The sequence below is a fragment of the Ambystoma mexicanum genome, chromosome 4q, assembly GCF_040938575.1.
Source record: "Ambystoma mexicanum isolate Mex_15411 chromosome 4q, UKY_AmexF1_1, whole genome shotgun sequence".
In the NCBI taxonomy this organism is placed as follows: Eukaryota; Metazoa; Chordata; class Amphibia; order Caudata; family Ambystomatidae; genus Ambystoma; species Ambystoma mexicanum.
Window position 1 is genome coordinate 430,775,146 of NC_090928.1, and position 16,224 is coordinate 430,791,369.

The following is a 16,224-nucleotide window of genomic DNA, read 5'->3' on the forward strand; positions in this document are numbered from 1 at the left end:
ACCAAATTCTACTGAAAGTACTATAACATACGATGACTAAAAATATCTTCACATTTGAGATATAGATACAATCAATTAAAAAATCCAAGCCATAGTTAAGACCATAAAGTGCTAGGAGCGACAGTAAAGTGTTCCCCTGCTTATGTAAACCTCAAATCATGAACCTATTCACTCACAATTTGCAAATTGAACAAGCATGAGAGCTCTATAAGGTCTGGTGCCATTTCATATCCCCAACATGTTTCTTTCCTTTACATAAGATTGAATCTGTGGAACTTAATCAGTGGTTTTAAAATCCTTTCAGTTGTCTATGCTGGGACAGCCGGCAAACAGATGTTTATCAGGTTTGTGCAGCTGTATGCCTTACATTCTACAAACCTCTTTATTAGGGTAAAAATAATTCATCTGTACCCAAGTTGGGTTTCACACTCTTAACTCAAATGTTTCTTATTTTGCAGTCAATTATTCTATTTTTATTCTTCTTGATTTGAGCTGGCCCTTTGTATCGGCCCTGCACTGTGGGACGGAAAGTTATCAAAACAAATGTCCTCTTCTTGAGTGAGGGAGACCCTCTTTAATTAGGTAATCCAAGTTTAATGTGCGCTGTGGAGTGTTTGCCTAGGAGGCACTGAGTGACATAATTTCTGCTTCATAAGCCTCTGCTGCTACCAATACTCGAGCGGGTATGTCGGTTGCTTCTACTTCGCCGCCGGTACACGGGTGCTGTGTTTTGATCTGCTTGCTGGCTGTTCGGACTTAACTAAGGCTTGGATTTTTTTATTGATTATTTTTATATGTGAAGATGTTTTTAGTCATTGTATGTTATAGTACTTTCAGTAGAATTTGGTGGTGATATTTATATTTATAATGTATGTATAAATAAACAGATAAGAGATGCATTTTCAATAGTAGCATTCTCTTTTGAATCACCAGTGCTAGCAGCCCAGGAAAGTTTCTGTTTCCCCCCCTAAGTCAGTAATCTTCACCTCTGGTAACTAATCACACAAATAAAAAAGCTTTAGGGACTCGCTTAGCATTGAGATGAGAATTCTTACCTTCCAGAGTCATGTATTTGGTTAGATCCTCTTTGGTTAGATATCCTCTCTTTTGTTTATCTAAAACCTTAAAAAAACAAAAAGCTGTTAAACTGTGTTTGCATTTTCGTACTGATTCTCACGTCTTGCATTGTAGAATATGTAATGCAAACCTCAAATGCTCTTAGAAGAACATCTTCTGGTGCTGGTCTGTATCTGCAATAGTTAAAAACAAAAAAGAGGGTTGGCTGGGGATTTAGATGGCAGAATACACAGTCAATTCATTTGTAAATTACTGCCTCCATCATGATGATCTAATAAACAGTTACAACTTAAGAAATAAGTGAATGAAGCAAAGAGCACATTTACTTTAGGATTCTCGCAAAAGAGTGTCCCACCTATTGACTCCGCCGAGGAGTACGAGGTCAATATACAACAAATTGTTTGGGGGGGTTACACATGTATGTCAATTTCAAGACAAGCACAACCTTGATCCTCTAGCCACATGGTGTACTGTGGACATTAATCAATATCAGCTGGGACTTGGGTGCAGACCCTCCCTAAGTCTGCAGCTCTCTAGACAGTCCAACATTTAAGCATGAGGTTGGGGGTGCAAGTAGCTTAAGTTCCTTTGTGACCCTAAACCAGACATCCTGTACTACATAAGGGTTCTAGCTATGCTAGGGGAAACCGTAGCCTCAGGCACGTGCATACACAGAGCCAGACATAAGATAACGATCATGAAAAAATATGTACTACAGCAAAGTACAAGTCTGGAAGATCCTCCAGTGCCGCAGTACAGCAAGGTAACAAGGCAAAATAGGCTCTCCAATCAGGAGCTTGCATGCCAAATAATTGGGGAACAGGTATAGGAAACATGCAGGTGGACAGTGTCCGCCCAATTTTTCCAGAGGGCAGATGGTGTCCCCCCTGTTTTTTTCAATGAGTTAAAGAAACGTAAACAAATGTTGATAAAAAGAGCTGCGGCCGGATTCAAACCCAGGACTTGCAGCTGCCAAGCTAAAAACGAACTTAGCCACAAGACCACATGAATCTGCCAACTGATAGTTGTAAAACATCTATGCTGCAGATAACAAGGGGGGTCCTGGGAGACTCTCTGTCAGACATGAGTCCTGGTTACAAGAGCCTTACCCAGAGTCTGTAGCTCACCATCTTTCACAGAGAAGAAATATCCCAAACATATCAGTCTTTGTCCTGCTCTGGGGCAGTCCAGCACCAAAATGCTAGGCAATTCTCTTCTGAACAAGAGTACCAACAGTAACCCCAGACACATGTTTCGGTCTGGTTGAACCTCATCAGTAGGGCCCACAGCCCCTTTAATGTCAACCACCCGGATCCCCTCATTCCGGTTGACCAAATAAATGTCCCAGTACGTATTCGATGAGGTAAGCGAGTTTTCCTCGCCCAGCCCTTTGGGGGTACCTCCCGCTTACCTCCGGCACGGGAAGTCCTTCTGCAGACGTCCCCCGGGCCGGGGATTCCGGTGGGCTGGATGGGGCTCCTCTGTCCTCAGGCACCTCCGTCAAGTCAGGCTCCAGTGGTGGCTCAGTCCTGGGGTCACCTAGTTTCTTAAAGAAGCTGACATTCCAGGTGACAGCAGACCTTCCGTCCGAGGCCGTCACTATGGACCCCTTTACAGCCACCACGTCCAACGGCTCCGGCTCATAGGGGAGCGAGAGCTTTCCATGGGGGTGTCGGTTGCGGATGAGGACTTCATCCCCCGGCTTGAGCCGCTGGGGCCGGAGACCCTGTCGCACATTCTCCTGTTCAATCCTCACCCGCCGATCTGCCTCCACCTGTTGGTTATCAATCACTCCCGGTTCTTTTTCCCCAATTTCGGGTAGCAGACCCCGGGGGCATCGCTTGAACAGAGGCTCAGCCGGAGCCACCCCCGTGGAGGCATGGGGGGTGGTGCGGTACACCCGCAGGAATTGGTATAGGGCTTGTTGGAGTGACTGCCCTTGTCCCTGAGCGATCCTGAAGGTCTTATTGAGTGTCTGCATCAGTCTCTCAGCGTCTCCGTTTGCTTGGGGCCACAAAGGAGAAACCTTCCGGTGCTGCACCCCGCAGCTCTCCATCAGCTCGGAGAACCGCTCGCTCTGGAACGGCGACCTGTTATCCGAGCACAGGGTGTGGGGGAAACCGTGGGCCGCAAACACCTTCTCCACGGCCACAACCACATGCTCGAAGGCCACCGACTCGACAAACTCCACCTCCGGATATCGTGAATATTCGTTGACTAGTACGATGAAGTGGGTGCCTAAGGACGTGGACCCAAAGTCCGCATGGACGACCTCCCAAGGCCGCGTGCCTCGGGGCATCACCTCGATCGCCGGCTCTCGCTGTAGAGGAGAGGCCGCCTGGCACCATACACAGGCTGCCATTAAGTCATCGACCCTCCGCTCAAGCTCCGGGAACCATACCTTCAGCCGCAGCCTCGCCTTGGTCTTGGCAGCTCCCTGATGCCCGTGGTGGGCCAAGGTAATCACCTCCTTCACCTTGGACTGGGGGACCACTATCCGGTCCCCTCGGAGCAGCAGGCCCGACGCCGAGAACGATAGCTCGTCCTTGACCTTCCATAGTTGTTCAAGTGCTGTCTTGGCCTCCTGGGTCCACCCTGCCAGAGCTTCCAGGATGGACTTCCAGGAGCCGTGCTGCATTGAGTGCTTGAGGATCTGAACGCACTCGTCCTCGGCCGCCTCCAATTCTGACAGAGGAATCGCATTCGGCGTGGCCGCCTCCACCACCATTCGAACGTGCTTGTCGGCCTCTTCCGCGCAGGTGTCATACTCTTCTCCCCAACGCAATCCCGGGTGTCTGGAGAGGTAGTCCGCCGCATTGTTGACACCCGGCCGATAAACCAGTGTCACTCCATACTCGAGAAGAGCAAGCATCCACCTCTCGATTCTGGCCGGGGGCTTCGAGGATGACCCTGCCAGAATGGGAAGCAGGGGCTTGTGGTCTGTTACCGCCGTCACTGGGCGCCCCAAGACATAGAGTCGAAAATGTCTGCAACCCCAAAGGACTGCCAGCGCCTCCCGCTCAATCTGGGAGTATCTTTGCTCAGTTTCCGAGAGCGCTTTGCTGGCGTAAGCCACGGGCCGGATGTTCCCATCCCGGTCCACTTGAGTCAATACAGCACCCAGGCCAAATGGAATGGCGTCAACAATGATCTCCGACGCCAGCGCCGAGTCGAAATACGCCATGGTGTCCTCTGCTGTCAGGGCGCTCTTAATATCCTCAAAAGCCGATTGCTCCAGTGGGCCCCAGTGCCAGGCCGACTCCTTTGTCAATGCCCTGAGTGGTTCAGACCTCGAGGCGAGATTTTGGATGAAGCGCCCACAGTAGGTCACCATCCCCAGGAAGCTTCTTACATCAGACACCGACTCGGGGGGCTGCGCCTTCTTAATGTCTTGGGGACCTTCTTTGGATCCGGCGAGACCCCCCTCTCCTTGAACACAAACCCGAAGAATTCAATGGAGGGCCGCAGGAACTCCCATTTGTCCCGATGAAGGGTGAGGCCCAGAGATTGTAGCCGCTCAAAGGTCTTACCGAGTTTCCTTAGATGGTCCATCTCAGTCTTTGCGAACACCAAAATGTCATTGCTAATGTTCAGGACGCCCTCCAGATCTGCGAGGGCGCCTCTAATGATGTTCTGAAAAACTTCTGCCGCCGATGACACCCCGAAGCTCAACCTCTTGTACCGGTATAGTCCACGGTGAGTAGTGAATGTGGTTATGTACCGGGACTCAGGGTGGAGGACCACCTGATGATACCCTGCTCGAAGGTCCAGTTTGGAAAAGAACCGAGCCCCTTGCACTTCGGCAATAATGTCATCGATGGTGGGGGTGAGATGCCGCTCCCTCTTAATAGCCTTGTTGGGCAGCCTCATGTCCACACAGATCCGGATAGATTCGGGTTGTTTGGGCTTCCTAACCACAACGATTGGGGACACCCAGGGGGTCGGGCCCTCGACCTTCTCGATAATGTCCAGACTCACCAGGTTGTCAAGCTCCTTGTCAACTTGCTCCCTCAGATGAAACGGTACCCTGCGGTGTTTCAATGCAATGGGCTGCACATAGTCATCGATGTGTAGCCTAACCGGGTCCCCGGTCATCCTTCTAATGCCGTTGAAGAGGGCGGCATACTTGTCGAGCAGGTCATTGATGTCCTCGAGGTACACAGAGTATGCAAAGCTGACAATTCCGAGAGCCTCAGCGGCGGCACAGCTCAGCAGAGTGTTATTGCTCACAGGGGTCACATAGAATCGGGCTTTGATTCGCGAGCCCTCGTGCTCCACGCTTGCCACGAAAGCACCGTCCAGCGGTATTGGTTCGAATCCTCCAAACGCAAAGATGCAGGCTTTCGGCGTGACCAGCTTTGGGTGCGATCCAAGGGCATCATAGTGCCCCCGGGCCATCACATTGACCAAGGCTCTGGTGTCCACCAGCACCGGGACTGGCGAGTGGTTGACCTCCACCACACACCTCGGTTGCCTCCTGCCCTTCCCCTTCAGGACTTCCACGCTGGAAACAAAGAAAATGTTCTCTTCCTCTTCCTCCTCGGCCTCGTCCCCCTGGGTCTCCTCTTCACCCTGGTGCACCTGGGCCACGTTTGGTGGGTGTCACGCCCCCACACACACCCCATCTGGCCGTCTTGTTCTCCATTCACATCAGCAGGGGAAGCACGGCAGGCAGCATACCATGTTGGGCGGACCCGCCTCTTTTCGCCCTTTTCCGCGTTGGCGGTTGCCATGGCGCCTCCTGCACAGCCGGCGACGCCAGTATACCAGGAAGTACCGGCAGCCCCAATCGCTGGCCGCGTTGCACTCCACGTAATGCGTGCGAGCAGTCAGGTGATGCGTCACGTGACACCACTCGCCGCTTCAAAAGAAGCCGGCAAACACAACACTTTGCTTCACAGCTACTTCTCCGGAGGACTGCCAGGCGTTACCTTTTGCTTCTTGTTACTCTCCTTACCTTGACCTTGGAACGTTTCACTTGGACCTGCTCTCGGATTACCCTTGGACTCTGGCGTGCTCTCTGATCTCCCGGACACCTGACACCTGTTTGTACTCTGGACTTGCCTTTGGATTACCCTTCTGTTTCTGCAAACCTCGGATTGCTTCAAGTTTTGCCACAGATCAAGTTCTTGCTCCACCAGGTGCTTTCAGGAGTGCCAAGTACATCATCTCAGCCTGCTGTGGGTTCCCCTGCTGTCGTTATAGGTCTCTTACCTATGCTCCACCCCTTTTAGGTAAGCTGGTGTCACTGTATCTTGTTTGCTCCCTCTGCAAATTGCCTTTTGGGCGTTTCCTTGATTATAACCCTTTGCCTTACAGCACTCAGGGGTCCTTCCGGCGTTCCCGGTACCAGGCTGACAACGACACTCCCTACCTGTGGCCTCAAAGATTGCTAGGGCAGTGTTTACATTCTGCTCGAGCGGTACTTGGGGACGGAGGCATTACATAACTGCACGACCATCAAGTCGGACCCATCGAGTTAGAAAAGCGGGCGGTTCTGGCGTGGGGTCCAAGTCCGAGCCGGGCCTCTCGGCACTATCACGGGCAGGGCTGCCCTGCACACCCTCAAGAAAGGGTCAGGCAGGCCGCACCTACTACATGCTCTCCCAGCCGCCGGGCACTCCGTCGGGTGGGTGAGGTCGTAGCCTCACTTCTGGCACGATTCCCCCGCTCTCCCAGCTCTGTCACGGGGCCCCCCACCAGGCCTTCTCACTCCTCTGCCTCCACGCCACACGCCTCTCCGACTTTATCGAGCGGGACCCCGCCTCCATCCTGCTTGCCCGAGCCTCTGCCACCTCATGGCACCGGCCCAGTTCCAGAATGCGGGGCAGAGTAATACCCGGCTCTCTCAGGACCTGCCTCCTGAGTTTGCCGGAGAAGCACGCCTGAATCAGCATCGTGCGCATTATGTCCTCCGCGTCCCCCCACGCACAGCCCAGGGAGAGGCGGCGCAGGTGACCATAAAAAGGTGTCCAGTGTCTCATCCTCCTTTTGTTTGGCCGATAACATCACAAATCTTTCATAGTCCACATTGGCGAGGGGTAGAAAGTGGGCCTGGAGTACTGCCTTGGACGCATCGTAGGTGGCATCCGCTGGAGCGAGCGACTCAAAAATTTCCTGGACCCCAGGGCCCGCGGAGTACAGCATCGTAGCCACCCTGCTGTCGTCGTCCATCACCTGAGCGGCCCTGAAATACATGTCGAGGCAACCAACCCACCTCCTCCACCGGGGCCCCATGCTGGATGGCGGGCCCGACGCATCAAATTCGGGGATGGGCTGCAGGGCCGCCTGGGCTCGTGCCGGAGCCATGATGGGAGGTCCTGGCTGAGCAGCAATCTGTACTGCCGGTGGCCCCTGAGGCCCAGGAGCTAGACCACCTACTTGAACTTGAGGGGGCAGCTGCGGAGCCACCGCTGGCTGTTGCACTGGAAGCACCGGGGGCTGAACGGCCTGCCAGTGAGCTGCCGCGTGACCACCGTCCTGGGGAAGCTGTGCGGCTGCCGCGGCCCCACCGTCCAGATCTTCAACATCACTCATGGGCTTGAGCGCACAGGCACCCCACCTTGGGTCCTGAGGGCCGCAACTCAGCCACCCACAACCTCCACATGGATTGGTCACCCCACCCAGGCACAGCATCAGTCCAACCTGGGGGAGAGGTGGTGGTATCCTGCCCTCAGCTCACCTGAGGCTACCTCCAGCACCAAAAAAAATCAAAGAGAAAGCACACCAACATGAAGATCTCCACTGTAGCAGTCCACCTTGATGATGAAGGGGGCAAAGGAGGAAGCCACAGCGTCCTGATGATGAAAGGGATGAAGAAGCACCATGTCCCCTTGCTGCTGCAAGGCTCAAGGGTGTAGGTATCCCAAAAATTAAGCCGAGAAAATGAAGTGGGCTAAGCAGGCCCAGCCATTTTAGCCCTTCTCCTAGCTTTCACTCGACGTAGAAGTCCCAAATCTGGAGTAAAATCCATAAACCAGGCATGGGCGTGCAGATTAATCTGTCTGCAATCAGAATATCCAAAAATTAGACCTGGATCACCTTCACCTTCCGAAACGGAGCCTGATGAAGTTCCACGGCCTCACCGACAAAATGGCCGCCAGCCGCGTGTGCGATCCGCATCCACGGCGTGAAACGAAATGTCCGATCGTTCCGTTTCAGGGAATAAATTTCGGAATGCTTTCACCGCCGGGCCCGGGCATCCGACATCACTCGTCGCCACTGTTGGGGGTTTGTCCTTTGCACCATGTGGTCCCGTAAGCCCCCAACCTGAAAGACCACATCTGACACATCTTTCCAGTTCGGGCTACCTGGTCGCTCTAATGCGGCCGGGCACGCCCGGTTTATTTATACTGCATGCGGCGACATGCAACGTCACGCCGCCGCGTGCGCGTCCCACCACAGGGCAGCGCCACTATACTGAGGCTATGTGTGTTTTAATGGTACCAGAGCGCAAAAGGTCACCTGAGGCCCAGAGTGTCACCAGACATCTTATTTTTCCTCCTACACAACAGGTACAGTAAATCCTGGGCACAGAAGAGGCTGGCACACCCTTTTTTATCTTCCTTGGTTAGCAGCAGTATAATCCCACTAGCAGTAGGTACGACTGCTACATGCTGCATTTTTTGAAATATTTATTTTAGTTTCATTGATTTAACTTTATGTTAACGTCATTTTAGTTCCTTTTCTTTACTTTTAATTTGATATTATTTTTCTTATCTCCTTGTATACCGACTCTGTCGAGGGTGCTGGCGTCTCGCTCCCCGATGCCATATTTGTGTTTTTTTATTTTCAAACCCACGCGCAGCTCATTGCACAGTCTTTCTTTGCTGCCTATCGCAGGCTTGTACGGATTAACTCCCTGCAACGTCATGTATCCTTTTATGGATGATTCTAAACGGAAGCACAGCGAACGAACGCAGCGGTCCACCACCACCTTGCACGACAAAGGCGCCTATGTCAAGCCCGTCTGTGCGCCTCCGTGTTGCGGCTGGGCTATGGTTTGAGGGTGCATTAGCTGACCGCCTGTCTGGGACTGTGCCTACACTGTCCCGCATGGACTTGTTCTGTTTGGCTCCAGCTGATACTGTGTTGACACCTGGGGTATTTAAACCTGCAAAGATGGGCCCTGCTATACCCTCACCTTTAGCTGAGTCTCTTTGCTGTCTTTTAATTAATGCTTGTTCCTAAATTGCACATTCATCAGCATGTCATGACCTATTGGATGACCATCTACCTGATATAGAGTGTGTCACTGAAACCTGACAAGGAGATCATTCGGGCCCTTCAATAGTTCAAGCTCTCCTGGCCACTTAGAATATCATTTGTTGTTATCTTATTTCGTCACATCCGAGTGGATGCATTGCTATGATTCACAGATCCACTTTTGCAGCGGCTGCTGTGCCTCTTGCACATGATATGAAGATGGAAGCACTCCTGGTACGTCGGTCAATCCTGTCTTCCAAAATATTATGCTTTTATCCTCCTGGATTTGCGATAGTTTTTAGAATTGGCAGCTAAATAACAGTTTAATTATCCTATCTTGCTGATCATTGGCGATTTCAATCTCAAAGCCAATAGTGTAAATAATCAAGTTATGATACATTTCTTCACAGCTTTGTCCAACTTACGTTTGCCCGAACTTGTCTGTGAACCCACTCATCAGATGGGTCGATCTGATTCTCGCCTTTGATGTATTGTCTGTTCTACCAGTCACTTGGTCAGACCACTTCATTGTCCCTTTTTCCATTCGGCTCAAGACCCCTGCGGCTGTCCCTGCCAAGCCAGATGTGCTGAAGCAGAGATGGCGCTTGGTTCCAGCAGCTGACTTTACTGCCCAAATTAACTCACATTGTAGGACAGCGCAACTCTGCTCATTGTACACTTAGGCTCGAACTTTCACCAGCATGGCTTACTGCGTGGCTCCATTGAAGCCATGCAGACAGCGCGTTCCCTCCTTTGAGCCCTGGTTTAATGATAATCTGAAGTCACTCAGACATAAGCGCAGAGAAGCTGAGAGAAAGTGGAGGATCCCACTGCCAAGCTGATAACATTTTATTGCGTCACACTACCGCCTCCTATCATAAGGCGATTTTCAAAGCCAAACAGGCTTGTTTCATGGATAGAGTAGTATTAGCCCTTAGTCAACCCAGAGAAGTGTTTAATTGATGCATTCCCCATCGTCTACATCTACCATTCAAGCAGGTATCATCTCCTCACAGAGCTTCTGTGACTGAGTTGTTTTACACAGAAAACTGTAGATGTTTGAGATAACATTTAGCAGTCAAGCTTGAAGACAGGCAGGTATGTTTTCTCCCTCGCTCGATCTCCCATGTGGTTCATGGTCTAGCTTTCCCCCTTTTTCTGTAGAGGACATAATTGCAGCTACTAATAAACTGAAGGTGGCATCCCCTCTTGATTCTATTCCTTTGGCTGTTCTTAAAGATGTTGTGCCTGCCATTACCCCATGGGTCCCACAGGCAGATCCTCGTTTCTGTTCTACGGGAACTATTCCAAAGGAGCTAAAGCAGGCCTTAGTCATCCCTCTCCTGAAAACACTCTCTCTGGACTTGTATATAATATTTCACTTCTGCCTTTCCTTATGAAGCTGTTAGAGACCTTGATCTCTCCTCTGCTTAGCTCTTTCCTTGAAAATATACTAACTTTTTCGATCCTTTTCAGTCAGGCTTTTGCCCCTGCCGGAGCACAGATAGTGTGCTTGTCTCCATGGATGATGATCTGGCTTGTCTCATGGAGCAGGGTGGAGTGGGGGCATTGATACCCTTAGATCTTTCTGCCGCCTTTAATATGGTTGACCACTCCACCCTGCTTGGCCCCTCGACTAGCAATGGATTATCTGGATATGGGCTGTCATGGTTCACATCTTTTCTATCACCACTTTGCAAGCCCCCCCCCCCACCTGGTGCCTTCCTGGTTGCCGCCCTTTTTCTCTACTTAAGGAGCCCTCCAGCCTCTCTTCCTTTGCAGATGGGGAGAAGGTACAAATGGGTCTACCTGGCCTAAGCCCCGCCCACCCGGTGCCTTCCTGGTTGCTGCTCTTTTTCCCCACTTAGCAAACCCCACCTGCCTGGTGCCTTCCTGGTTGACGCTCTTATTACCCACTTAGCAAGCCCCCTTTCCTCCTCTCCCTTTCTCCCTTTTCCTCCCCATCTCCTCCCCTCCTCCCCTTACTTTCTTCTATGCACTTACTCTATCAGAATTGTCCCTGGACCTAGTATGACAGCAACCTCGTCTGTCTCCTCTGCCCTCCCCTTACTTGTTCCCACCCCCCCACCCCGCTCCAGCACTATCTGAAATGTCGTCAAGCCCAGTACGGTAGTCGCCTGTCTGTTTCCATTTCCTTCCAACTCTCCCCCTCCCTTCCTTACCTACGTCTTAGCTCTTGAACTATCTGAAATGTCATCAGGCCAAGTACGATAGCTAATTTCACATCATTACTGTTCATGGTCTGTAAGAATGTCATTGTATTTTCCCTTGTCCCTCCCTTGCCTTGAAGCGATTTGAAACACATTGTGTATAGGCGCTATATAAATAAACGATCATATGATATCCGATCGCGCCCAATCTCTCTCCCTTTCTCTTTTCGCTCTCAAGCAGTGCTTCTCAAGGATCTACTCTGTCCCCCTTTTTATTTAAAAACTATTTTCAGCCTCTGGTTGGGCTCATCCACTCCCACAGCCTCGGCTGCTACTCCTATGCTGCCGATACCAAAATCATTGTGCGGCTGGATTCGTCTCAGCCGGACATAGTCTTAGCTGCTTGGAGGCTGTGGGGTTTAGATGAGCAACAACTGCCTCAAGCTAAATGGGGACAAGACAAAAAGGTACTAGTAACATGCCCTGCTTCTGCTTCCTCTCTATGAACATCAGATTTCTGGCTGTCTGTTCTTGTTCTCCCCAATAATTGTACTACTCCAATACCTGCGTTGAAGGACCTAGATGTCAACTTATCGGCATCACAGTCAATGGAAGTCCAGGCAGCATCAGTTTGTCAAAATGGACATCTTAAACTTAGGACGCCATGAAAAGTTTTGCCCTTTATATCCCTACAACCTTACAATTTCATGCTATGGTTGTTGCTTCCCTCGTTTTGAGCAGGATTGATTATTGCAACATACTTTTCTTAGCTAAGCCAGCCTATCTGATACGCCGGCTCCAGCTCTTACAGAACACGCCAGCAAGAGCAGTGGCTCATACCTCACGTATTTCTCATCAGCTTAATTGGCTTCCGGTAGACCAACAGGTCCAATTTAAATCCATGTGTATTGTGCACCATGCCTTCTATGGTACTGGTGCTGAATACCTCCAATTCAGGTTCCATCCATATGTACCCAATCGTCCACTCTGCTCTCCAGTAGCCTATATTATTCAGGTGCCTCGCTTCAGACTGCCCTGTGTTGGCGGTCGGGCTTTCTCCGTTACGGCCACAAAATTATGGAACTCCCTTCCTCTGACACTTTGTGGTACCAATAATCACCTCCTATTCTGCCACGCCTTGAAGTCTTTCCTTTTTAAAGTTTGTGCTCTACTTTCAGCTCTCTACCTGTGAGCTTGGCGCCAAGATGCCGTTGGGTGGCTGTTACGCGCAAGTAGTACTTTTAACATAACTCTAGGACCAAAGTGTGATGCTGGAAATGCATCGGAGGGACAGAGCCTCCGTATCCTTGCCCTTTAGTCCGTTTGTGTATTTTCTGTCTTGTTTTCCGTGCAGGAGTTCATGTGGGACTCCTGGCGGCGCGGCTCTTTCACTTTTTGGTCATGGTGAACAGACCCTTGGAATTCCCTTATGGCACCCATGGGTGGAAGTATATCCCTGTACGCCTGGTGTATGTTTTTGGGAACCTGTGTGTTGCAGCTCCATGCTGAATTGATAGGTGCTTTGAGTAGCCTCCATTTTGGAATGCCCAGGCCCTGCCATTGGAATCAGTTGATTCCTGATAAGAGACAAGATAGCCTCTGTGGCTTCTTGCTTCCTATCGCCTGATACCTTGTTTTCCAGAAGTCCCGGGAAACCTTGACTCTGTCCCTTCCCCTGACTGGCTGTGGGGTGGAAGTTCCATATATGGTATGGTGGGGAAGTCAGGCCAGACTGGCTGGAGCCTTCTCAATGACTATATGTTGTGGGTGCGCCCGTGTATATGGGTGAATGGAGTGTGTGACGAATACGCATTTCCAGTTGTGGGTGTCTAGTATCTGGTGTATGACACAAAGACTGAGACAGCCCTGCCCGAAACTGATATGAATGCAGTGTGGAGTGCTGAATGGCAGAGTGCTTGTCAGAATCCACATTCCGTTTTGTGAGTGTCTGAATAGAGAAGAATGGCATGAATGCACTGTGAGCCCGATTGGCTGCCTGACTGCCTGAATGCTCTTCTGAATGATTGGTTGCCTGAGTGTGCCCCAACAGAGTGAATGGAATACCAACAGTATATCTGGGAACCTCTCACAAATGGAAATCGTTGAGAAGCTGAAGTCGAAACTGATGCTTAACCTTGAAGCCCAGCCGGACGGGAAGATCTGCTGCCGCATTCCTTCACTAACTGAAAGCTGTCGTATCTTCAAGAACTGATCCAAGAGAGGACCTGGCTAGTATACCTCTTCCCGAGCTACGAGGGACCATCGTGCACCAGCTGATCTTTGCCAAAGCTCCCTGGAAGTCAGACCCTCGAAAATCTGCCGACGGAGAAGGGGACCGCCGCTGAATCTGAAGTGAAGCACCCGGACATCTAAGTCCATGGTCGTCGACTAGGGTTCGCAGGTTTGCTATAACCGCTGGAAGCCCGTTGAAGTGTGTTGCCCAGAAGTGGTGACAACTTGACGTTGTGCTGCTCAACAACTGGAGCTGCTACGCTCCACCTTTGCCTAAGACATTTGATCCAAGGACTCCCTTGCTCATCATCGTCAACCACTTTGTCCGGCCGGAAAAAGTCAAGGTCACTGACGACCGAGTGTGATCCTTGAGCTAAAACATGGTGCTGGTGGCAGTGCATTCTGGGGGCACTCAGAGCCATAATGGATATTTATCCATGCCTCAGTGGAAAGCTGCACTTGCTTTGCGAAAAAACATGTTTTCAACGTTATTTGCTGCTGAGCCTGGAATGCAGGCCTCCTCAGCCAAGGACACAGCGTTGGGAAAGCTAGGATCCGCATGTGCCGGCTGGTACCAGATAACAAGGTTTGTTGTGGTTTGCTATGCCCGCGCCAAGGTTTTGAGATGAGTTCTAGAACTGTTTTCTGTGGCGTTTTTAGGAGAGGGAAGCGCTTTGCTCCTTGGGGTTATTGTCGGTTGACCCAGCTGGCAACCAACGGTCACTCACCAATGCGCAAGCGCCAATGCCAGAAGGTTTGAGAAATTGCCACCCCTTTTGAGGAGTGCATATATGCGGAGCTCTGCAACGGTCAGACGGGATAAGCACAAAGACCTCAGTCGGAAGGGGGATGCCTGGTTCTGACATACCTGTGGGCTGTTGTGCTCTCGGCCTGGCTGTTACCAGGGTCTTCCAGCCGCTTTTGGCGAGATGAGGGATTCAGTTATGCCCATGGTGATGTATTCTTGTTAACTTACTATCTTTTTTCCGTGATTTATCTGTGATTTATTCCTGTAGTATCACTTATTGCTTATGTACGTTTAACTATGAATAAATAGTCGTATAAGTGCTACTTACTCTCTAAGTGTGCGTGTGGTTGTAAGTCATTGCGTCGTCTACCTGCGTTCAAAGTATTGGCTCTGCAACTGTACTGGCGATAAATGACTGTCCGTGCACTCTTGGCGAGCAATACATTTTTGGCGACAAGTATGGGATATTTGTGATGAATTGCTCCAAATATTAAAGAATCTGTTTGAACGCAGATAGGCTTTGCTTACATTGCAAGCAAATGTTTGTTTTAATTTCGCAGTGAGTGTTGGACTGTGTTAATCCATTATTTTTTCCCCATGTGTGCGTATTTGCGCGAGTGACTGGTGTGGAAAGGAAAAAAAAAAGGAGGTTTTGTAAATTACTGTAATGATGAATAGTTTGAATAGTGGCGGTGAATGTTCCGATGTTATAATCCCAGGGTGGGCTAAAGGCCCATATGATAAGTTGGCCCAGGTGTGGGCATGTGGCGTGGGGCTGAGTGAAACATGGGATGATGGATTGGGTTTGTCTGCATGCCTACCGAAAGATACATCAGAAAGAAATGGAAATGAAAGATAATATTTTGCGATTAGAAAAAGAGTTGGCTGCAGAAAAGCAGATTGCGTTGATGCAGCAGATTCAAATGAAACTTTTCAAAGATAAAGCTGATAAATATCAGGCTGTGGCAGAGAGGGCAGCAGTCAGAGTAGCACGGTACAAGTACAGGAAAAGACGGGGAGGGGTCAACCAAAGGAAAGTGGCAGCTGTAATCGCCACCGCAGGTGTGGATTGGGACCCTGATAAGTGGGATGGAGACATTTTTGACTCAACAAGCCCAGAGAGCAGCTCGGCAAATGATTCAGATTCCAAAGCAGAACTTAATCAAAAGACAGTGGCGGCTAAGCCGGTTAGGAGATGGCGTGCCGGACCCCACCCATCTCCTGCATCCCGAATCCTGCAGGCGGGGTTGTGGATTTAACCACGCTGGAAGATTACACTCAGCAGGAGGTTGGGAAAATCATTACTCGTTTGAGGCAAAAGTCAGGGGAACCTTTATTGACATGGATGGTGAGATTGCTAGATGGGGCGCCGCAGGGTTGTTGGTAGATGCCACAGACTCTCAGCGCTTTTTTCCTTTGTCCAATGACACCAGTGTACAGAAGGTCTTAAGGGCAGGGTCGCCCCCCGAGGAGGATGGGCAAGCTTCAGAGGTGTCTTTGTTGCACCTAGCAGCCCAGGCATGCAATCACAAGTATCCTATTACCACAGACTGGCCCAGCGAGGAAAAGAAGTGGTATACTTTGAAGGAAGCGATTCAAAAGGTCAGAGAGCATGCTATGAAAGAGGCAATTTACCTAGATGCACCAGGACACATGGGGGCCTTGCCGCTTTCAGTTTCAACCAGGAATATGGTGATCAGAACTGCCCCCCCCCCGCATACAAAATGTCATTATGACTTTGCTCGTAGGTATGACGGGCAAACCCACTGATGAAGTAGTGGATGCCATTCG

The 16,224-nt window shown here is 50.5% G+C and overlaps 1 protein-coding gene across 4 annotated transcripts in view; it reads right to left on the reverse strand.

Annotated features, from left to right (window-relative positions):
- Positions 1-16,224, reverse strand: part of EFCAB2 (EF-hand calcium binding domain 2) — a 337,580-nt gene that overhangs the window by 135,378 nt on the left and 185,978 nt on the right. For all 4 annotated transcript variants that reach the window (XM_069608005.1, XM_069608007.1, XM_069608004.1 and 1 more), the window contains exons 5-6: positions 1,208-1,250; positions 1,056-1,122 (exon numbers count right to left, since the gene is read on the reverse strand). In XM_069608005.1, coding sequence (XP_069464106.1) covers positions 1,056-1,122; positions 1,208-1,250 — 110 coding nt within the window. The remainder of the gene's footprint in view (positions 1-1,055; positions 1,123-1,207; positions 1,251-16,224) is intronic.